Here is a 23,561-nt window from a genome sequence, read left to right on the forward strand (position 1 = left end):
TTCCAGTTTCCCAGTCTCGTAGTTAACCATTTGTGTTTTTATTGATGTTCTTGATGTTCAAAGCACTGATCCATCTTTCCTGTTCTCCCAAAATGATGTTTAGATTGCATGCTGAATTGACACAAATCCAGTTGCTTATTTATTAACTGCAAGACCTTTTGTTAATACGCGTGTCCCGTCACGTCGTGTCCCAGCGCTGCTGCTACTGCCTTCGATTTGATTGGCTGAAGAGAGTGCCATGGCTTTTGCCTGTGCTCTGGATCTGTACCATAGTGGCGTGAGACAGAAAAGTAATGAAAAAAAATATATTTATATTTTTCCTAAAAGATGACTTTGCAAGATACGGTGTAATTTAAAGGAGTTATTTTGTTTTGCCTGAGTTGTGTTTTCCCTTGTAAAGTGTGTACAGTGTGTTTTTTGGGGCACTTTGAGCTCTGGAAAAATCTTAGTCTTATCAAAGGGATGATGTATAATTAAAGAGAGAAAGTGCATCTGTGTCGTTTGAGTATGTGTTCGGGGCACTTTACTCGGGGCACGATGTCTCAATATCGTGGATTTCATATGGAAAGCTAAGATTGTTAATATAGTCAAATATACCAGAAATGATTTGGTAACATTAGGGAATGCATCTTGAACTAACAATGAACAATACTTAAAAACAGCAATATTATATGCATGAAACAGCGTTTATTAATCTTGGTTAATGTTAATTTTACACGCACTACTGTTCAGTGAGTCAGCAAGGACAAATTAAATGTAGACAGTAAAGACATTAATAACATTGAGACAAGTTCAAATTGATGCTTTTAAACTTTCTATTCATCAAAGAATCATGAACACAATAATATATTTTATCTACAAATATATAAAGCCGCACAACAGTTTTCAACATTGATAATAAGAAAGTAGAAAATCATCCATCATTAGAATGATTTCTGAAGGATCATGTGACGCTGAAGACTGAAGTAATGATGCTGACAATTCAGCTTTGATCACAAGAATAAAATACATTTTAAAATATTCAAATGTAATTTAGAATATTGTAATAATATTTCGGAATTTTACTGTATTTTATCAAATAAGTCAGCATAAGAAGTTCCTTTAACCCTCAATCGGGTCAATCAACTTTTACTTAATTAAAATCTCTGTGGAATAAGATTGTTTGACTTTTCATGTTATCTGTCTATATACACACAAACTGGGCTTGATTCGGTTGTTCTGAAGGTATGTAAAAAAAAAAAATGTTTACACTTCTGGTCTTCGGGGTCAGTATGACCCCACATTGAAATGAATGGGAAATGTGAAAAAAAAACTAAATATATTTTCTTCATGCAAAAATCTGTCATAAATCTGAAAATTTTTACACAGAAATGAAGGCCTAGTATTAGAGCATAATTCCAATGTATCATAAAATAATATTTCATATGCAAGCTAATGGTGTAGTTGAGGAATTGTGTGGTATAAGCAGTGGTGGAATGTAACGAAGTACAAATACTTCGTTACTTTACTTAAGTACATTTTCACGTATCTTTACTTTAGAATAAATAGTGCATACTTTTTACTTTTACATCGTTACATTTTGCAGCAATTATTATACTTTCTACTCGACTACATTTCTACAACTTCTGTTACATTTTCGTTACATTTTCTGATCAGTTTTTCCCCTGCCAAAACGTAATCTGACCGTCCGTTCGTTGCACGTTTTTCTCACCAGTGACGTTTGGTTGCCATAGATACAGTATATCAACCCGGTCACACTAAATGCGTCTCACACGCAGTGTGTTTATCGTGCAACTCATACGCGAAAATTTGTTTTTATGTGCATAGGAAACACACCCTGTGTAATATACGTTTGGTTAGGATTATGGCAAGCCAAGAGGTTCAGAATTACACCATAAATGAATCGCGTTTACTGCCAAACATATTAACATATAGTAAGGATAAGCATGATATTGCCTAATTGCAAGCTTGTTTCAGAAATGGTGACATTTTTTTCCATCATTATTGAACATCATTATAGGAGTATTAGGTTGAATGAGTTCGAATTAAATGTTTTATTAATCATTAGAAAATAGACATTAAGATAATAAATTGTTATGCAAGTACTTTTACTTTTAAAACTTAAAGTACATTTAAAATAAAGTACTTTTTACTTCTTACTTAAGTATGGTTGTCATTGTGTTACTTCTACTTTTACTAAAGTAAATATTTATCTGGGTATTTGTACTTTTACTTAAGTACTGAGATTCAGTACTTCGTCCACCACTGGGTATATGGATACAAAAGTACTTTATATCTCCAAAAACACAGCATTAATGAATAGATGAGAAGTAAACAAAAAAAATGATATATTATTTGTATGATTAAAAATGTATATTTTTTGTACAATTACTCAATCAAAGTGTAAACAGGAAATGAAGACCATTTGAAGGTTAAAAATGTTGAACAAAAACAAAAAGCAAACAAAAAACATTAAATCCCCCGTTTTTTTTTAGTCCAGACTAAAATGCATGTCTGAGCTGTCTTAACTGAGAACACCTTACATTGACATAATAAAACACGTCAGTGCCATTGTTTTGTCTCAAGATCCACACCAGTAATGTTTTCTTCTAAGGCACGTTTACTTGAATGTCCTAATTGAATTTAGTCCTAATCCTGGCTTAATCTAAGCCCTGTCTGTGAAACCAGGCCAAATAATGGTAACCTAATCCTGAAGTGTTACCATAACACCCAGTTCCTCAAGACAAGAGAGAACATTTTGTACTTTCTGACCAGAAAGATCTACCGTAACATGCAAAACACAGATAAAGTACCTGAAAGATATTGCAAAATCTCAAGTGACATGCATTGCAAGATCGCATTTCACAACACTAGCTTTTGCAGAAGGAAGAGGGGCCCTGATGCCCTGATCTTATCTGAACATCTTTGTGATAAGATCCACAGTGCTGGATTGCTTACTTTGGTGTGTATAGGATATCACAACTGAGTTTTCGTGGCTACAGAAGTGACATAGTCACTTGAAAAGCCTGAGATGTCAGACTCCCGTCTTGTGGCTTCTGTCTCAGGGGTCTCCAGCAGCTCTGAAGGCATGTCTTGCTGCACAGAGGACATGTATGTGAAGTTGGTATGGTATGATGGTGTCAGGAACGAGGGCAGCGTGACTTTAGGGCCAATGAATGAACAGCTCGGATCCTCTGCGCTCGCTAACCAGGTTTTCTCTGCCACGGTGGGCGGCAAAATCTCGACGTCACACCATTGGCAGTCCTCTATGCTCAGAGAATGGATTTTTTCACTTGCCTTGAAAAGAACAGAAAAGAAATACTGTAAAACTTTACAACAAGGTTTCATTACATAAAGGGATAGTTCACCCAAAGATGAAAATTCTGTCTTTGAAATCAGAGATTTGTCCCTCCGCTGACAGCTACAGTACGCAACTAAAACTTCAAAAAGTTCATACAGAAATCGTAAAACTAATCTATACCAATGAATCGGTTTTCTTTAGTCTCCTGTCTAGCCAGTAGTTGGCGATGGCATTTTGTAAAGAAATACTACGCGCCTATAGTCTGAACACATAATACACGACGTCACCTTTTCACAAATTCACATTTTTGTAGTTTACATGGAGAAAACAAGAGGCGTTTACATGACGCTGCCAAAACGCATAAAAAGTTGGGTTGAAAACGGTTCATTTACACAACAATGCTTTGGGTGCCTGAAAACGCCAACTTTTGAAAATGGGTTTCAACGTGCAAGTTTGAATAATGCAAAAGAAAAAGAAAACGTTTTCCGTTATTAGTAGGCCTACTTCGTTATCGTGTGAACGTACCCTGAGAATGAAACGCATTATCAAAAGCTTGTGTTTTCAGGCCCCCAAAAAGCCATAGTCATGTAAAGCCAAAAAAACAACAAAAATAACGACTTTATTTCAACTATTCGTTTATTTCTCCCTCTGCGCGAGTCAGGTTACTAGTTTAATAGCGTACGCTTCTGTTATTGTACGTCACACGCATCACACACACATGACCAGCGTCGGCCAATAGTGAGCCTACGTGTGACGTAGCTCTACGCAATCACACTACGTTAACTGACTTACAGGCTCATGGAGAAGGAAGTGAATAGTTGAAATAAAGTCGTTATTTTTGTTGTTTTTTTGCGCACAAAAGTGTTCTCGTCGTTTGATAAACTTAAGATTGAGCCTCTGTAGTCACTTGGACTATTTTAACGATGTCTTTAATGACTTTTCGAGGACAGCAAGAGCCAGTCCCTCAAGAAGCCTATGGACTGTATGCAGGAGCGATCTTAATATCTTAAATATCTTAATTTGTGTTCCGAAGATAAACGAAGGTCTTACGGGGTTGAACAACATGAGGGTGAGTAAATACTGACAGAATTTTCATTTTTGGTTGAACTAACCCTTTAACAGTGTTGTTAACTATGGAAGCTTGTTTCCGCCACTGAATAAAAAATCTTTTTAAAAAAACTTTTTATCTCACAATTGCGAGATGTGAAGTCAGAATCGTGAGAAATGCAGTCGCAATTGCGAGATATAAAGTCGCAGTTCTGAGAAATAAAGTCGCAATTGCGAGAAAAAAAGATAATTGCGACTTTTTATCTCACAATTCTGATTTTTTTTTTCTCACAATTGCGAGTTTACATATCGAAATTCTGATATCTTTTCTCAGAATTGTGAGATATAAACTCGCAATTGCGAGTTATCTGGTCAATTCTAAAAAAATAACTTTGATTTTTTTTTTCCCTCAGAATAGTTTATATCTCACAATTGTGACATTACAACATGCAATTTCGACTTTATAACACACGTTTCTGACTTTATAACATGCAATTGCGACTTTATATCACGCAATTCTGACCTTATAACACGCAATTGTGACTTTATATCTCGCAATTGTGACTTTATAACACGCAATTGCGACTTTATTACACGCAATTGTGACTTTATTACACGCAATTGTGACTTTATATCACACTATTGCGACTTTTTATCACGCAATTGTAACTTTATATCACGCAATTGCGACTTTATTACACGCAATTGCGACTTTATTACACGCAATTGCGACTTTATTACACGCAATTGCGACTTTATAACACGCAATTGTGACTTTATAACACGCAATTGTGACTTTATAACACGCAATTGCGACTTTATAACACGCAATTGTGACTTTATAACACGCAATTGTGACTTTATAACACGCAATTGTGACTTTATTACACGCAATTGTGACTTTATATCACACTATTGCGACTTTTTATTACGCAATTGTAACTTTATATCACGCAATTGCGACTTTATTACACGCAATTGCGACTTTATTACACGCAATTGCGACTTTATAACACGCAATTGTGACTTTATATCACGCAATTGTGACTTTATTACACGCAATTGTGACTTTATTACACGCAATTGCGACTTTATAACACGCAATTGTGACTTTTAAAACACGCAATTGTGACTAACACGCAATTGTGACTTTATCACGCAATTGCGACTATAACACCCAATTGTGACTTTATTACACGCAATTGCGACTTTATAACACGCAATTGTGACTTTTAAAACACGCAATTGTGACTAACACACAATTGTGACTTTATAACACGCAATTGTGACTTTATATCACGCAATTCTGACTTTATATCTCGCAAGAATTGTGAGAAACTTGCAATTGTGAGAAAAAAAGTCAGAATTGTGAGATAAAAAGTCGCAATTACCAACAAGCTTCAAGCTTCCATGGTTAACGGCCCCTTAGAGTGAACGATGTTTTAAAAAGAAACTTATAAAGAGTGTTTAGGACTTTATAAAGAACCTTTTGTGCAATGGAAAGATTCCCTGAATGTTAAAGGTTCTTCATGTAATCATCAATGCCAATAAAGCAAAGCATAAACTAACACTGACAAAGTAAAAAAATATATATTGATAGTTAGTTCATGTTAGACAAATGACACATTATTGTGAAGTGTTACCAAAACTAGATTAAATACTTTTTTTTTGTTGTATTGAATGACATGTAGGTTTATTTATAATGGATTTTTCTCTTAATTGGTCCACCATTTGGGATATAATTGGATGATTTTCACAACTAGAACATCTGTTCTGTAACCTGCTCACAAAAACAGCTTATCTAGCCTAAGATTGGTTTAAGCTGATTTCACACTTCTTCAAGCCTGTTATCTGCTGGTTTAGCTCACATCCTGAAAATTGCCCAAAACCTGTCAAACCAGCTACACAAGACAAGCATGGCCAGACTGGGATTCCAGAAAAGACCATCAAATCCACTTACGGTAGGCTGGTTTATGCTGTCAAAATAAATAGAGGCACATTATTGCACAGCATCATTGTAATGAATTACTTCATAAAGATCTTCATCCAGGTCCAGTGCTTTTATGTGCAGAAAGCCGAAGGTTTCTTTTGGAAATCCTCTTAGCCTGGAAAACGGTTGGTAAGAAATCATCAGCACGCCACAGATACGAACATCAGATCGTCAGCTTACTTCTAATGTTATAAGACTTACGTGTTTCTGTTCATCCACAGACAAACGCAACAACACACCAAAACCAGGAGAGGACTCAAAATCTTGACCGTCATCAGGTGATCTGTGGAGAGAATTATTATCTCTTATTACAGTTCAACATTATGAAATGGCCTGCCCACACATAAATATAGTTCAAATTCATTATGATTATGTAAGAAAACAATGTGTGGAGTTATTCACACTTGGGACAATTTTGTTTACATTTTGTACACTAAACTCCCTCAGTTTGAATACTATTGTATTGGAACCTAAATTAAACATGGAAATTAAATATGCAGTCCCTCCAGAAAAACGCGATTATGCGATCGCTGAATTCAATGCAAAATCAGCCAAAGTCCGCATATTTATGCGGAGGCCGCATTTTTTCAAATACGCCGCACTTTCGCCGCATAAATTGCCGATTTCCGTGCAAAATATGCGGGGTTTGCATAATTTCATAATCCTCGCATTTTCGTTGCAAAAAAAAGTCACATGTATCTTAGCAGAAAGTTTAAAAATGTTGCGTTTGCTTCACACAAGAGCAGCCATTTCCCCCTGTTTCCATGGGAACGTTATGAAGTGACGCAATTACGCGACGCCAGACAGACTCACGGAGGCGATTGACATCTCACAAATCGAACTCGTATAACTGTCTGTCACATGTTCTACCGTCACATCGTTACTAAATAAACCACATAAGATAAAAGTAGTAGCATCAAACAGAAATTACCCGCACACACGGGGCGTTCGAGGCGCATATAACACTGCGGACAGTTCAACAGGGAGCGCGCAGCTCTTAAAGGGGCCACACCTTATTTACACTCGTTACAGTCTGAAATAAAACAAGATGAGAAATTAAATATTCCCAGCACTTTCTATGATGTAGTATGCTTGCTTATCAAAGGAAGTAATAAGAAATGACTCTTAAATTAACAGGATGTTGGGGGAATCACTTTTTTTCTCTTTTTCATCAAACCGCAATTTTTGCAAGTTCCCTCAATTTTTGCAAATTCCAGCAATTTCATCGCATAAAATTGCATAAATATCCCACATATTCCATCACATTTTTAAAGAAAACTGGCCGCATAATCAATCAATTTTTGCCCGCAACAATCACAAAAAAAAAAAAACTCAGCGTTTTTCTGAAAGGAATACTATTATGGTAAATGTTAAATATAAATCGCAAATTTTTTCACACATTTTTGGAAATTACCACCACAAAATCAGTCATTTTGATTGCAAAAATCACAAAAAAAAAAATCGTGAAATCCTGGAGGGACTGAATATGTAATCCTACAAGTTCAACATTATGAAATGGCCAGCCCACACAAAAATATCGCTCAAATTCATTATGATTATGCAAACAACAATTTTGCAAAGAAATAACACACTTGGGACAATTTTGTTTAAATTTTGTACTTTTGTAGATTTCATTACGAGTTAGATTTCAAAAGCTGTTCTTTTGAACTTTCTATTCAAAGAATAACTGAAAAAAAATGTTTTCACGAAAATATGAAGCGGCACAACTGTTTGTTTTCAACATTGATAATAATCAGAACTGTTTCTTGAGCAGCAAATCATCATGATTTCTGAAGGATCGTGTGACACTGAAGACTGGAGTAATGATGCAATGGAGGAATAAGCAGCGAGATATATTAATGTCATCTTTTATGTCTCACGGGTTTGGAATGAAATGACTGAGTAAATGATGAGTAAATGTAGAAGATGAAACAGGACTGTCTGGTTTCTGTTGGTGTGAATGTGAATGTGACGGATGGGCTCACAGTTCTTTCTGGTTTTGAAGGTGCCGGTGGTCTCAAGTCCACACCCTGCAGATGTGCACGCTGCCAGGTGAAATGTGTACGTCTGCTCCTCCTCAAGACCACTCACTGTGAAAGACTTGCTGTGAGGATCGTCCACGAACTGTCCGAAGGAACCTGCTGGAATAAACCGGTGGATCTATTACAATATATACAAACGGGTTAGTAATATAACGTGAGGTTAAAATATGAGAGCATCAAATATGATCTATCAGGCTTTTGAGGAAGGTTTATCTCTGTCATCGTTGCATCACATTGCACTATGTATATGTTTAATAAAAAAAACTACAGAGCTTTATTTAAATATCATCTTACTAAGACATTATTGGGAGATAACTGAGTTTGTTTTTATAAGTTGTCTATTATACTGTTGTAAACATGTCATTAATTTACATTTACAAGCGATTTAATCTTGTCCATATACTGTAAATATCAGCAAATGCATAAAATATTTGGGTTTTTTTTTCTTCCTCAAGTATGAGCTTCATATTCAAACTATATCATACTATATGAAGCATAAAAGCCTCAAGTATCAAATATGATACAAAACAAAAAATACTTTTTTTTTTAGATTTTGTCAAAAGGTTCAATAAACAAACTTTTACAATTATTTTATTTATTTTTTATGTCTTGACTATTTTGTTCATATGTCAGGGGGAAGAAGCTCATGTTTACATTCTCTTTTAAGGCTAACGCAACACTTACTGAGATCAGAGCCGGCCTCTGAATCTTTTTGTACCGTGATCTCATATCCTGTGATGAATCCAGCGTGACTCGGATCCTCCTCATTGAAACTCCATTTCAGGTTTACGGATGACCAAGTAATGTTTAGGTTAGTGTCCAATGTAGGGTACTCCATGGGCTCTTGAGAACACACACACACACACACACACACACACACAAAAATAAGATTTATATGTCATATTGCACAATGCAGATGTGAAAATTGTCATTTTGATGCATTTTCCCCAGTGCAATATAGGCATAAGCACCTGTGTTTCGCTCTAATGTCCTATAGATGTGTAGCAGGTAAAGTGTGTGTGTGTGTGTGTGTGTGCACTCTTACCCTGTTCTTTTAAGTATCCGATGTGTTTCTCACGAGGTCGGTGTCCCTCAGCGCTACAGCTGTAGATTATAAATCTGTACCGAACTCCTGCTTTAAAATCTAAAATATAGTTTACAGAGATTTTAAGCACAAAAATAAAAAATATTTGTATTTAAAATAAGAGAATATAGAAATACTTCACCCCCCTCAACTATTGTTTGACTACTATACAACTTAACTACTTTATTTTACAGTGTCTGTTACATGTTACATTTAATTATCCTAGTATTAATAGTAAATTATAAATAATTACATGCAAGTAACCCTCAATCAAACCTTAACCCTATAATATGTAAATGTAGTTAATTAATATTACTCAGCACTTAAAGGAGCAGTTCACTTTTAAAAAAACTTTTGCTGATAATTCACTCACCCCCTTGTCATCCAAGATGTCCATGTCTTTCTTTCTTCAGTCGAAAAGAAATTAAGGTTTTTGACTTTACAGGGCACCAAACAGTTCAAGGTCCAAATGAGAGTTTCAGTGCAGCTTCAAAGGGGTTTAAACGACACCAGACGATGAATAAGGGTCTTATCAAGGACCCTTCGAGTCATGACTCGAAAAAAGATTTGTTCATTTTGATGAACGAGTTCGAACAGGAGAGTCACGAATGCTCATCACAGAACAGAACAGGGTGAGAATTTGTGCTTATAAAAACTTAAATTTTTTTATTTATTTTTTAAATGAGTGATCGTTTCGCTAGATAAGACACTTATTCATCGTCTGGTGTCGTTTAAAGCCCTTTGAAGCTGCACTGAAACTGTCTTTTGGACCTTGAATTGTTTGGTTCCCAATGAAGTCCATTATTTGGAGAAAATCCTGGAATGTTTTCATCAAAAACCTTCATTTCTTTTCGACTGAAGAAAGAAAGACATGGACATCTTGGATGACATGGGGGTGAGTAAATTATCAGCAAAAGTTTTTTTTAAAGTGCACTACTCCTTTAAATATATAATTAAAAATGTAACAATGACACCTTAAAATAAATTGTAACCCAACTGTTTTTCTTTAATTATGTATTTGGACAACCATAATCTCAATCTTAGTTGAACCATAAAGTCAATCTTAAAACTCAATGGGCAGTGTTATATCTACACTGTAAAAAAATATAGTAGCAATATTTTAGTTTGATATAATGTTAATTCACCAACCTACTAAAGTGCTAAAATATTTCACACCTTTATAAGTATTCTGACAACCACCAAAAAAACACAAGTGCTAACGAGAAAACCATGTGATGAATCAAAGCTGATTATTATTATAATTATATGTAATTATAAGATGACCTGTTCTTGTTCATTTTGATTTATTAGTTTTCAACCCTAACATTTTTACCATTTAAAAATCATAGTCATTTTTTACACTTACAAGCTCTAAAATATTTTTCAGCCAGAAATTGTGAGTAATTTTTTTGTTTTATAAGAGCTTTCATATATACAGTAATGCTGTCACATATCTAGAAACACATTTACTGTACTATTTTATTCTGTTGTACTGTGACTTGACTTCTTGACCCACCTGCCTCCAGGTTTAAGGAGGTCTGATGAACTGGGACGTTTCTCCACTCTAAGTTGCAGGGAGGGGCAATACCCAGCATGCACCACTCTACAATGTAATCACATGTGGCGACAGAGTCCCTCATCCAGGTGAGCTGAAATTCCTTTCCATTACCCATAATCCTCTTCTCCTTCGGTATGTCTGCAGCAGTACCAACAGTCAGTTATCTCACGTCATACAGAAGCCCCTCAAACACTGAGCATTAAGCTTGTCACCTGTGTATGCTGGAGGAATAGTGATGTGGGATGGTATAGATGAGCCAGATTGAGTGACGGCCCTCACGGTGATGTCACACATGTGATGATCTAAGGGTAGTTCCGTATGTTTCTCCGTGACATTCATGCACACGCTCCTCTGTGGATTTCTGCTGCTCACACACACCTCATAGGCTTCGATATACGACGAGTCGCTGCTGACCTAAGAATATTTATGTTGAATATTTGTGTATTTATATTTATATAAATTTCTGTATTTATATATATTTTTTATATATTTGTATATTTTAGTACGAATATTTGTGTATTTACAGGAAAAAAACAAACATAAATACATTTCAAAATATAAAAAAAGGCAAAAAATATATTGCCAATGCACTTCAGCCAATAACATTAACTGCACCAAACATCATATAAAGTAATTCTTAAAGGGTTAGTTCACCCAAAAATGAAAATTAAGTCATTAATTACTCACCCCCATGCTGTACCAACCCCGTAAGACCTTCGTTCGTCTTCGAAACACAAATGAAGATATTTTTGATTAAATTTGAGAGCTGTATAACTACCACATTGGCTCCTAAAGGACTGCCTCTTGACGGCCCAGAAAGTCAATGAAGAAAATGTTTAAATATCCCAAGTGACTACCGTGGCTCAACTATATGTTTATCAAGCGACGCGAATATTTTTGTGCGAAAAAACAAGCAAAAATAACGAGTTTATTCGACTATTTCTTTTCTTCCTTGTAGGCCAGAACGAGACTTCCTTAGATTTCCACGACGCATGCGCGAGAATTGCGATCTGAAGTGGTGTAAGCTGGCGTGAGCAGATCGCAAATCTCGCGCATGCGTCGTGGAAATCTAAGGAAATCTCGTTCTGGCCTACAAGGAAGAAAAGAAATAGTCGAATAAACTCGTTATTTTTGTTTGTTTTTTCGCACAAAAAGTATTCGCGTCGCTTGATAAACATATAGTTGAGCCACGGTAGTCACTTGGGATATTTAAACATTTTCTTCAATGACTTTCTGGGCCGTCAAGAGGCAGTCCCTTAGGAGCCAATGTGGTAGTTATACAGCTCTCAAATTTAATCAAAAATATCTTCATTTGTGTTCCGAAGACGAACGAAGGTCTTACGGGGTTGGTACAGCATGGGGGTGAGTAATTAATGACTTAATTTTCATTTTTGGGTGAACTAACCCTTTAAGAAGTATGAATAAGTTTGAATAATGTTGAATATGTAAACTTACATTTTTCCACACAAGTGTGACGGTGCGATTGGGATCGTCCCTGATTCGTCTCCACAGATCTATGGTCACTAGAGGCTCTGAAAAACAAAATAACTTGGATGTTGGTGTTTGCTACGGCATTGCTATTCGCTTGCTACTGTGTTTAGTGTGTTGCTGTTTGCTTTCTGAGGCGTTCTTTCAAAAGGACCTCGTGATTTTCTGATGTTATAGTGAGGGATTATTGACGTCTGTGGCACAAACAGTGTGGGATGGATTATGTGCCTGATTTTTCAATATTACATGTTTGAAAAATGTCTAATCTTCGGTATGTGGGCAATAGAAATAGTCATGCATATGCATATAAGGAGTAGTTCACTTTTAAAAAAACTTTTGCTGATAATTTACTCAGCCCCATGTCATCCAAGATGTCCATGTCTTTCTTTCTTCAGTCGAAAAGTAATTAAGGTTTTTGATGAAAACATTCCAGTATTTTCTCCATATAATGGACTTCAATGGGAACCAACCGGTTCAAGGTCCAAATGAGATTTTCAGTGCAGCTTCAAAGGGCTTTAAACGGCTCCAGACGATGACTAAGGGTCTTATCAAGGACCCTTTGAGTCATGACTCGAAAAAAAGATTTGTTCATTTTGATGAACGAGTTCCAACAGGAGAGTCATGAACGCAGAGCAAAGCGAGCATTTGAGCTTATAAAACTTAAACTTTTTTATAAAATTTTTTAAATGAGCGATCGTTTCGCTAGATAAGACCCTTATTCATCGTCTGGTGTCGTTTAAAGCCCTTTGAAGCTGCACTGAAACTCTCATTTGGACCTTGAACCGTTTGGTCCCCAATGAAGTCCATTATATGGAGAAAAATCCTGGAATGTTTTCATCAAAAACCTTAATTTCTTTTCGACTGAAGAAAGAAAGACATGAACATCTTGGATGACATTGGGGTGAGGAAATTATCAGCAAAAGGTTTTTTTAAAAGTGAACTACTCCTTTAAACTTCCTGACAACAACCCCCTGAATATGATGATCATTAGTGATGATTTTTACCAGTGACGAAAGGCCTGTGTGGTGTCCATCGCCCCCAGTCGTTCCCCTGAACTGCACAGCGTCCCCTAGTGGAGTAGCGTGTGCTGGGCTTGAGGTGCTGTAGTCTGAATGGGTAATTCTGCATCGAGTCAGATCCATTCTTATCTAACTCCTGTAAGACAACAAAACAGGACGTGCCTCAACATTTCTGTTAAAGTTCATTTACTTTATCTGATGTGGCGAGTCTGGTTTCACGAGAGGTTGATAGTTCTTTTGAAACTCCCTCTTGACGTATTTCGGAGGCCACTACATTATTTCGAAACATAAAGACACAAAAACATGTTGTGAAACAATAAAAAAGGGTTATAATTTGATTACTTTTACAATCTCATTATGAACGTTTTGAAGCGTCAGAGTTTTGGACTTTAATAGACTTTAATTTCTCAGATTCCATAAAAAATATAGGTAACACTTTACTTTACACTTTACATGACATGTTATGAATATGAAGGAAGTTTTATGCATGTTTGTGTCATTAAGTGCAAATAATGCAAATATGACCTTGTTTGAGATGACACCTTGACATAAACCAATACATCAAAACCTGTCAGTGTCTTTGACACCTTGACAACATTACTAAGACAACTCAACCTGTCATAAACATGACATAGCAGATTAAAAATCAAACTTAAGAAAGCACCTAGCTTTATTGGTTAGCATTACATTAAACTGTCAGGTGGTTGGGTTTGACATTGGCTGTCATGAAGCCATTATAACTTGACAAATTCAATTAGTACTATAATTAGTAGTTATAATGCCTCATGACAGCCAATGTCAAAGCCAACCACATGACCGTTTAAGTTGTCATGACAAAGACACTGATAGGTTGTGATGTTATGGTTTATAGGTATCAAAGACATCTTAAACAATGTCATATTTGCATTCAAAATGTCATTATTGAGCGAAAGACACTTAATGACAGTTGTCACGAACATAGTTTGGCTTCATCTGTGCTCTGAAGAAGAACAAAAGTCTTATGGGTTTGGAATGACATGAGGGCATGAATGTACATTTTTAGGTGAACTATCCCTCAGTCCCTCCAGAAAAACGCGATTATGCGATCGCTGAATTCAATGCAAAATCAGTCCGCATATTTATGCGGGGGCCGCATTTTTTCAAATACGCCGCACTTTCGCCGCATAAATTGCCGATTGCCGTGCAAAATATGCGGGGTTTGCATAATTTCATAATAATCGCATTTTCGTTGCAAAAAAAGTCACATGTATCTTAGCAGAAAGTTGAAAAATGTTGCGTTTGCTTCACACAAGAGCAGCCATTTCCCCCTGTTTCCATGGGAACGTTATGAAGTGACGCAATTACGCGACGCCAGACAGACTCACGGAGGCGATTGACATCTCACAAATCGAACTCGTATAACTGTCTGTCACACGTTCTACCGTCACATCGTTACTTAATAAACATCATAAGATAAAAGAATTAGCATCAAACAGAAATTACCCGCACACACGGGGCGTTCGAGGCGCACATATAACACTGCAGAGAGTTCAACAGGGAGCGCGCAGCTCTTAAAGGGGCCACACCTTATTTACACTCGTTACAGTCTGAAATAAAACAAGATGAGAAATTAAATATTCCCAGCACTTTCTATGATGTAGTATGCTTGCTTATCAAAGGAAGTAATAAGAAATGACTCTTACATTAGCCTAGTGAGAACAGGGTGTTGGGGAATCACTTTTTTTCTCTTTTTCATCAAACCGCAATTTTTGCAAATTCCTGCAATTTCATCGCATAAAATTGCATAAATTTACGGTATGATGCTGGCAACCACAGCTGCCAGCAGTTTACCGCGTAATCAATCAATTTTTGCCCGCAACAATCACAAAAAACTCCGCGTTTTTCTGGAAGGACTGAATACTATTATGGTAAATGTTATATATAAATCGCAAATTTTTTCACAAATTTTTGGAAATTACCACCACAAAATCAGTCATTTTGATCGCAAAAATCACACAAAAAAATCGTGAAATCCTGGAGGGACTGTTTATTACCTTTATTCTCCCTCTTGGTTCAATTTCAATCTGGCAACTCAAAAGAAGTCCTTTGAATCTCCCATTCAGCTGTAATACCACCACTGAGTCCAACACACCTGCAGCCACGTCAAGACGCACGGGGACTGGGAAAACTAATGCGAGATTGAATGGTTGAGAAATTAAAGAGGTGATCCCAAAATCGTGACATCATTCCCTATCAAAGCGATGTGAAATCCACTTATAAAGGGTATGGATTACAACCTGAGGTAAAGCATCTTGACTGAGTGTACAGTTGTGATGGTTCACATGAGATTTCATCTTACAACCTTTTGTTTATCTGACCCAGATCTTTAAGCTAGTCCACCTCACTGTGCTGTGTGAGCCCTCAAAGCTGCTAACTCTGCTGTATGAATCTTTAATCATATTCACCTCTGTCTGTGATATTGAATAAGTCGGTCTCGCTCTCTCGCCCCAAACTGTTCGTCACAAGCAAGGTGATGTTGTAGAGGATCTGCTGTGGAATGACTTCAAAACTGCAGGCCTCAGAATTTGGCTCAGGATTACAGCTGACGGCCCTGGAGTCGCTGAACAGTAGAAATGCAGTTTTATTCAACTCGTAATGAGTCAAAACTAAAATGAGTGTGAATTTGGACACAGTTAAAGGGATTTTTCACCTAGAAATGACAATTTGTTTATAATTTACTCACACTTACATATTTTGAAAAATCTGTCTTTATAATGTAAGTCAATGTTGTTTGGAACGACATTGGTGAGTTTAAGCAGTAGTTCACTTTAAAAAAAACCTTTTGCTGATAATTTACTCACCCCCATGTCATCCAAGATGTTCATGTCTTTCTTTCTTCAGTCGAAAAGAAATTAAGGTTTTTGATGAAAACATTTCAGGATTTTTCTCCATATAATGGACTTCAATGGGAACCAAACCGTTCAAGGTCCAAAAGACAGTTTCAGTGCAAACTGTTCAAAGGGCTTTAAACGATTCTAGACGATGAATAAGGGTCTTATCAAGTGAAACGATCACTCATTTAAAAAATACAAAAAAACAAAGTTTAAGTTTTATAAGCTCAAATGGTCTCCTTGCTCTGTTTTGTGATTCGTGTTCGTGACTCTCCTGATCAAACTCGTTCATCAAAATGAACAAATTATTTCCCGATTTTTTTATCAATTTGTTCATTTCGTTCGTTGAATGAACCAAATGACATGAAAAACGATTCGCTCATTTTGATAAACGAGTGATAAAGGTCATTTTGACCTTGAACTGTTTGGTTCCCAGTAAAGTGCATTATATGGAGAAAAATCCTGGAATGTTTTCATCAAAAACCTTCATTTCTTTTCGACTGAAGAAAGAAAGACATGGACATCTTGGATGACATGGGGGTGAGTAAATTATCAGCAAAGGTTTTTTTTAAAAAAAATCCACCATTTTAGGGTGGACTGTCCCTTTAAGAGCATAAATGAATGTCTTGTGGTGTTGTGGTGAACCACTACAGAGCTTAGCATAAGTCAATACACCCATGCTAAAGTGGACTAAAAAGAGGAATAAAAAATCATCTTTTGGAAATTGATTTTAATGCTTTATTTAAAAAAAAATAAATAGGGAAAATCCAACCTTTAAGGACACCAATTTTCAAATGAATCGTAAATAAATAAATGTTTTTCTTTAAAATACAGGGGGATGATTTTTTTATTCCTCTTTTTAGTCAACTTTAGCATGGGTGTATTTACTTATGCTAAGCACTGTATATATGTTTTATCTTTTTTTTTTATTATTTTTTATCTTTAAAAACTTAGTAGGCAGGGGTTTCGGTTTCATTTTGAAATGAAATTCCACTGGTTAATTTCCACTGAAAATCACCAGATATTGCAGATAACCTTACAAGGACAGAGATACTACACTGTGTTCTTAAGTAGTGATCAAATCAGACTAACTTGATCAGTAATGTGTAGTCCGTTCTCTCCGGGTCTTGTAGATTAGGATCTGTGCGTGTTTTCCACGAGCAGGAGATGGTTCGCATGTCTTCGGTCTCGCATCTGAAGTCCTGAGGTTTCTCAGGAGGAACTGAACAAGGTTAAGCAGAAATTAAAATCTCTAATCAAAAATCTCCCATCATGATTAAAAGAAAATGTTTCCGTTTGTAATGGATTACTTTTGCGTTTTTTGTTTCTTAATTTAGTTTATTTTATTACTCTTTTTGTTTCAAAGCAGCTTTACAAAAAATGCTTGTTTCAATGTTATAGTTGTCTTCAGTCTTAAATATTTTTATATTTTATTTAGTGAAAAATCTTTATTTCAAAAGCGTGCTTGTGCTGCCTTTCTTAAAAAACAATTGGTTTTAAATTTTATTATCTAATGCAGTGATGTTCAGAAATAATTATCACATTTCAAACTTCCAAAGGATAACTTTATATATACATGGTGGTGGAAAAAAATATGATTTGGGAGGAAAAAATGTATTCTTTAAAATGTTTGCATTCCCCTGAGAAACTTTTCTGTTCTTTGCAAGCGGACACAAAGTTTCTGAATGGAACGAAAAAGATTTGTGAGAGGATGCAAAAGCATTGACAAATAATTTTTCATCACATCTCATAGTTGTTTTCCTTCACCATGCCCTTTAAAGACGTACATTTTCATTCATTAAAACATTACAACTTAATTAGTGCTAAAAATCTACAATGAAAAAAAATGTAACCTGAAATCATATTTCTCTTTTTTTATTATTAAAATATGTTCTTGGGTTTATTCAATTAATATACTACGGATCCCCTAAAGGGACATGCTGGTGAAAAAAAAAAAAAATGAAACGGGTGGAAATATAACAAGTCAATGCTTTTGCATTCCCCCGTTCACATTGGCGAGAGAATGCAGAAGCTTTGACAAATAATTCCTCATCTCATTTTTTTTTTTTTTTTGCTTCACCATGTCCCATTAGGGGTTCCGTAACACACTGAGGTGAATTAAGTTGTAAATATCGAGAAAAAAGTACTAAATATTAAAATAGTTTAAAACTAGCATCTTTGTCATAATTATGTATTATATTTACATAAAAAATACGTATTATAATTACATAATTGCGTAAGAATTACTTTAGCCTGTACTGTAGTGTATATGAGGCCATTTGAAAATGATTTTGGACAGTTGAACTCACAGGTGACATAGTTCACTGCTACATCATTGTCCTTGCGGTCCTCACTGGGATAGAAGTTGACACCGTAAATATTTGTGGCTTTGATGTTTTCCACTCTAATGGCTTTGACCTGTGGGCTTATGTTGATGACCGTGTAGGGGATGTTGCCGAAGAACATGGAGGTGATGTGCGTCTCTGTGGGATAAATGCAGCAGAACATCACCGTGGAACCGGCCCGTAACACCTGGTCATCTGGGAACAGCCGGATTTCATTGTGAGTCAAGTTCACCTCCCCTATGAGAAAATGAGTGAATAGATATGTTCATAGGACCATCCAAACACTCCACAAATTTAAACAGGTGTTTGCATGTTCAGAAATATTCACCACAATATTCGGTCACGTGATTTGATGTCAGGGCGTTGGTGTTTTTAGCATATTTTCTATGTTGTTGCTATAGTAAATGTGATGTATTACTTTGTAAGCGTTCATCTTCTGAACATAAATTAAGATCTTTTTGGTGAAATCTGAGAGTTTTCAGTCCCTCCATTGACCCTCATAAAGGTATTAACATCATTAAAGGGATAGTTCACTTTAAAATACATTTTGGGTATGTTTTAGCTTACCTCAAGGGCATCCAAGATGTAGGTGTCTTTGTTTCCGCAGTAGTTTCAATTTTAATATTTCAAACCGTTCTCATCTATCAGTCATATAATGGACGTCTATGGTCACCACCTCAAAGAGCATGCACAGAGAAGTCCAAATTAAACATGATTTAATGACTCGTAAATGTAAGTACACATTGATGGCCTAAGACACGAAACGAGCGGTTTGTGTGAGAAAACGAACAGTATTTATATCGTTTTTACCTCTTGTAACCACAGCCACGTCCAAGTGATCTAAAGGGGGCGGGCGATTTCGTTAAAAACGTTAAGTACTGTTTGTTAAATACTGTTCGTTTTCTCACATAAACCGCTCGTTTCGTGTCTTAGGCCATCAGTGTGTACTTACATTCAATTATGTTTAATTTGGACTTCTCTGTGCATGCTCTTTGAGGTGGTGACCATAGACCTGCATTATATGACTGACAGACAAGAACGGTTTGCCCTAAAAATATCAAAATTGAAACTACTGCGGAAACAAAGACACCTACATCTTGGATGCCCTTGAGGTAAGCTAAAACATACCAAAAATTAATTTCAAAGTGAACTATCCCTTTAAAGTAATCTGTGACTCCAGTAGTTTAATCTCAGTTTTATGAACTGATGCAAGTGCTTGGTTTGAGCAAACATAATTTACCACTTTATTTACAAAATATTAATCTCCAAAGCGCGTTCACAGAACAACGTCGAGTCAACACAACACATATGCGTCGTGATGCTCTCGTGAATGCAGGTTTGGAGATCAATATTTATTAAATAAAGTGGATAATAAATACATTTTTGTTTTTTTGACTTCATAAAATTGAGGTTAAACCACTGGAGTCACAGATAACTTTAATGATGTTAATTCCTTTCTGGGGCTTGAAAGAGTCAGTTTCCTGGCTGTCAATGGAGGGACTGAAAACTCTCATATTTCATCAATAAGATCTTCATTTGTGTTCCAAAGATGAACGAAAGTCTTACAGGTATAGAATGGCAAGAGAGTGATTAAAGACAGAATTTATTTTTCTTCTTAACTTCCTCTTAACCCATGACTGTCCTGACTTTAAACATGCCTGTTATTTGCCTCTCAACTGTCACTGATGAGTGTGCACTTCTGAGAGCGTGTTGGTCAATCAGCCTCACCAGCTAAATGATACCCGTCTAACTTGGTCCAGTAATGTGTGTGTACAATGATACTCTACAGAGAAAATGCCATAAGGAATGATTTCATAAATGCGAAAGAGCAGCAGAGGAAGATGCTTATATCATTTACTCACCCTCAAGATCATGAGGAAACATTCATTAAAAAAAAAATAAATATGATGTGCACTGATAAATCATTTATAATAAATACTGCAATATTCCTTAAAAATTTTAAATTGCACCATTGTAATTTCATGGTGACTTTAATGTCAAAGTGCCTTCCAATATATCACATTTAAATGTGTGGAAATATACTCATCCTTCATGAATTAGTATTTTTTTTACACACTCTATGGACTTGTGTGGATATATATATATATATATCCACACAAGTTATTACAAAAATATATATAAATATAAATATATATATCTATATATATATATATATATATATATATATATATATATATATATAATTATTTATATATATATATATATATATATATATATATAATTTTTTTTAATATATATATATATATATATATATATATATATATATTTAATATATATTTAATATATATTCCACCAAGACCTCATTGAGTGTGTAAAAAAACTAATTATATATATATATATATATATACATATACTCTCTCTCTCTCTATATATATATATATATATATATATATATATATACTGTCTATATATGAAGAGTTCAGATGCAAAAGCCTCTAAATGCCATTTGAAATTTTCTTCTTTAATGATGATTTTTATCAAACTTGCATATTTAAGTTCAGTAATTTCACTTAAATAACAATTAATAGGTAATTATCATTGCCATTTAAGTGAAATTACTGAACTTAAATATACAAGCTTGATAAAAACCATCATTAAAGAAGAAAATTTCAAATGGCATTTAGAGGCTTTTGCATCTGAACTCTTCATATATATAGACAGTGTGATCCAAATATCTCAGTTTTGTGGTTTAGTCTTGGTTATTTTTTAGAATTAGCAAGTTTAATTAAATCAAGAATGTGTGTGAATGCCTAAATATCTTATATTTGCGAAGTTGTCCTAGGCTTTTGGACCCAACTACATTTTTCTGGAGTTGTTCTTGGTCATGAACTTTTGAAATGAACTTTAAATGCCTACCGTAGTTGGTTTTCCATAAACTCCAGCTGTATGGTAAAGCATCAGAGACGAGTCTGATTCTGACAGAGTGATCAACACAGTTCAGCGGGAGCTGCGAGGTCCAAACCATCGTGTGAACTGTGTCCAGTGATCCTCTGCTAACATTGACCTGTGAATAGACTGTAAAATATTAGTGGATAACACAAAAGTCAGGTCATAATGTGAGGAATGAGGAGTTTCACGCACGCTGTCGACAATATCCATGTTTGTTGTGCGTCCGACTTGTATTTCATAAGTTTGATTTCTGCGTTCTTCTTTCTGATTCATTGTCCACTTCATCTCCAGTGTCCACATGTCCAAAGCCTGAAGTTTAATAATGGTCGGCACGGAGACAGCATCTGGGGTAAAATGATTTAGGTATTGTAAACCTAGGAGAAATGCTTTTATACATTACAGAAAAAGAATGACCAATGAATTTATTCTGATTTATATCTGACCTGAAGAATTCCAGCCTTTAGCATTTTCGAACAGGATGACAATTGAAAGCAACTTTGTCCAACGGAGAATCATTTTGGTGGATGTAAAGTCGTACAGATTTCTGCTCTGTGATTCGGAGTGTAGGAGGTGTGTTATTATTAATATGAACCGCTACATTTCTCCTCCTACTGCTGCCTTCCGTTTGAGGTTAAAGACATAATGACTTCAGCATTAAGATTTATTGCCTGTGAGTCCTGAACTCAAGTCAAGATGAAGTATATGCTTTTGGTGTTATTTTTAATAATTTTCTGGTTTAGAAATCACTATGGACAGAAATGTAGCTACACTGATGATAAACCATGTATATCAGTGTCATCGTTGTTATACTAAAATCATGATGCTTAACCAAACTATACATTCTTTATAATAAGCACAGAGCTCCATCTACAGGATATAGAAATGCTTGACATCTTTTGACAGCAATTCTCATAACATAATATAATATAACCTACCAAACTATATAAACAGAATTATAACCAAAACATGAGCAACAAATTCAGTCTTAAATAAAAACTGTCAACAATGTTTATCAAGTTTATATCAAGATTTGGATGTTATTTAAGATTTTTATTACTAATACTAATGCTAAAGAATTGATAAATATCTAATAGTCCTATATAAAATGTATTTTGTAAATGGATTTTAGATTATAAATGTGTAATTTATACATGTATTTTTGTTAATTAAAAAAATCATCTATTTTTAACTTGTCCCCTTTTTTATTAACAAAAATACAATCTAATATCCATTTACAAAAAAAAAATAATAAAAATTATATATATATATATATATATATATATATATATAATTTTTATTATTTTTTTTTTAACAGAAACAGAATTATAATCAAAACATGAGCAACAAATTCAGTCTTAAATAAAAACTGTCAACAATGTTTATAAAGTTTATATCAAGATTTGGATGTTATTTAAGATTTTTATTACTAATACTAATGCTAAAGAATTGATAAATATCTAATAGTCCTATATAAAATGTATTTTGTAAATGGATTTTAGATTATAAATGTGTAATTTATACATGTATTTTTGTTAATTAAAAAAATCATCTATTTTTAACTTGTCCCCTTTTTTATTAACAAAAATACAATCTAATATCCATTTACAAAAAAATAATAATAAAAATTATATATATATATATATATATATATATATATATAATTTTTATTATTATTTTTTTAACAGAAACAGAATTATAATCAAAACATGAGCAACAAATTCAGTCTTAAATAAAAACTGTCAACAATGTTTATCAAGTTTATATCAAGATTTGGATGTTATTTAAGATTTTTATTACTAATACTAATGCTAAAGAATTGATAGATATCGAATAGTCCTATATAAAATGTATTTTGTAAATGGATATTAGATTATAAATGTGTAATTTATACATGTATTTTTGTTAAT

General features: G+C 34.8%; 1 protein-coding gene across 1 annotated transcript; it reads right to left on the minus strand.

Moving 5' to 3' along the window:
- Positions 1-1,082: 1,082 nt before the first annotated feature.
- Positions 1,083-22,253, minus strand: osmr (oncostatin M receptor). Its single transcript, XM_039659270.2, has 17 exons — positions 22,098-22,253; positions 21,847-21,998; positions 21,622-21,769; positions 18,709-18,981; positions 17,492-17,621; positions 15,974-16,128; positions 15,563-15,696; positions 13,515-13,665; positions 12,478-12,554; positions 11,235-11,436; positions 10,981-11,160; positions 9,426-9,524; positions 9,065-9,223; positions 8,324-8,479; positions 6,540-6,621; positions 6,378-6,453; positions 1,083-3,297 (listed from the first exon to the last, which is right to left on the minus strand). Exons 1-17 carry the CDS (start codon positions 22,168-22,170, stop codon positions 2,977-2,979), a joined length of 2,568 nt encoding a protein of 855 aa, XP_039515204.2. The 5' UTR covers positions 22,171-22,253; the 3' UTR covers positions 1,083-2,976.
- Positions 22,254-23,561: the final 1,308 nt, after the last annotated feature.

This window comes from Pimephales promelas, chromosome 4, assembly GCF_988280905.1.
Source record: "Pimephales promelas chromosome 4, fPimPro1.hap1.1, whole genome shotgun sequence".
NCBI lineage: Eukaryota > Metazoa > Chordata > Actinopteri > Cypriniformes > Leuciscidae > Pimephales > Pimephales promelas.

Bases quoted from the DNA above. Each gene is read 5' to 3' on its own strand.
- osmr (XM_039659270.2), bottom strand. From the start codon at position 22,170: ATGATTCTCCGTTGGACAAAGTTGCTTTCAATTGTCATCCTGTTCGAA. The intron at 21,999-22,097 runs GTCAGATATAAA...ATTTTACCCCAG, and splicing joins TAAAGGCTGGAATTCTTCAG to ATGCTGTCTCCGTGCCGACC. The intron at 9,525-10,980 runs GTGGGTCAAGAA...ACTATATTTTAG, and splicing joins CTCCTTAAACCTGGAGGCAG to ATTTTAAAGCAGGAGTTCGG.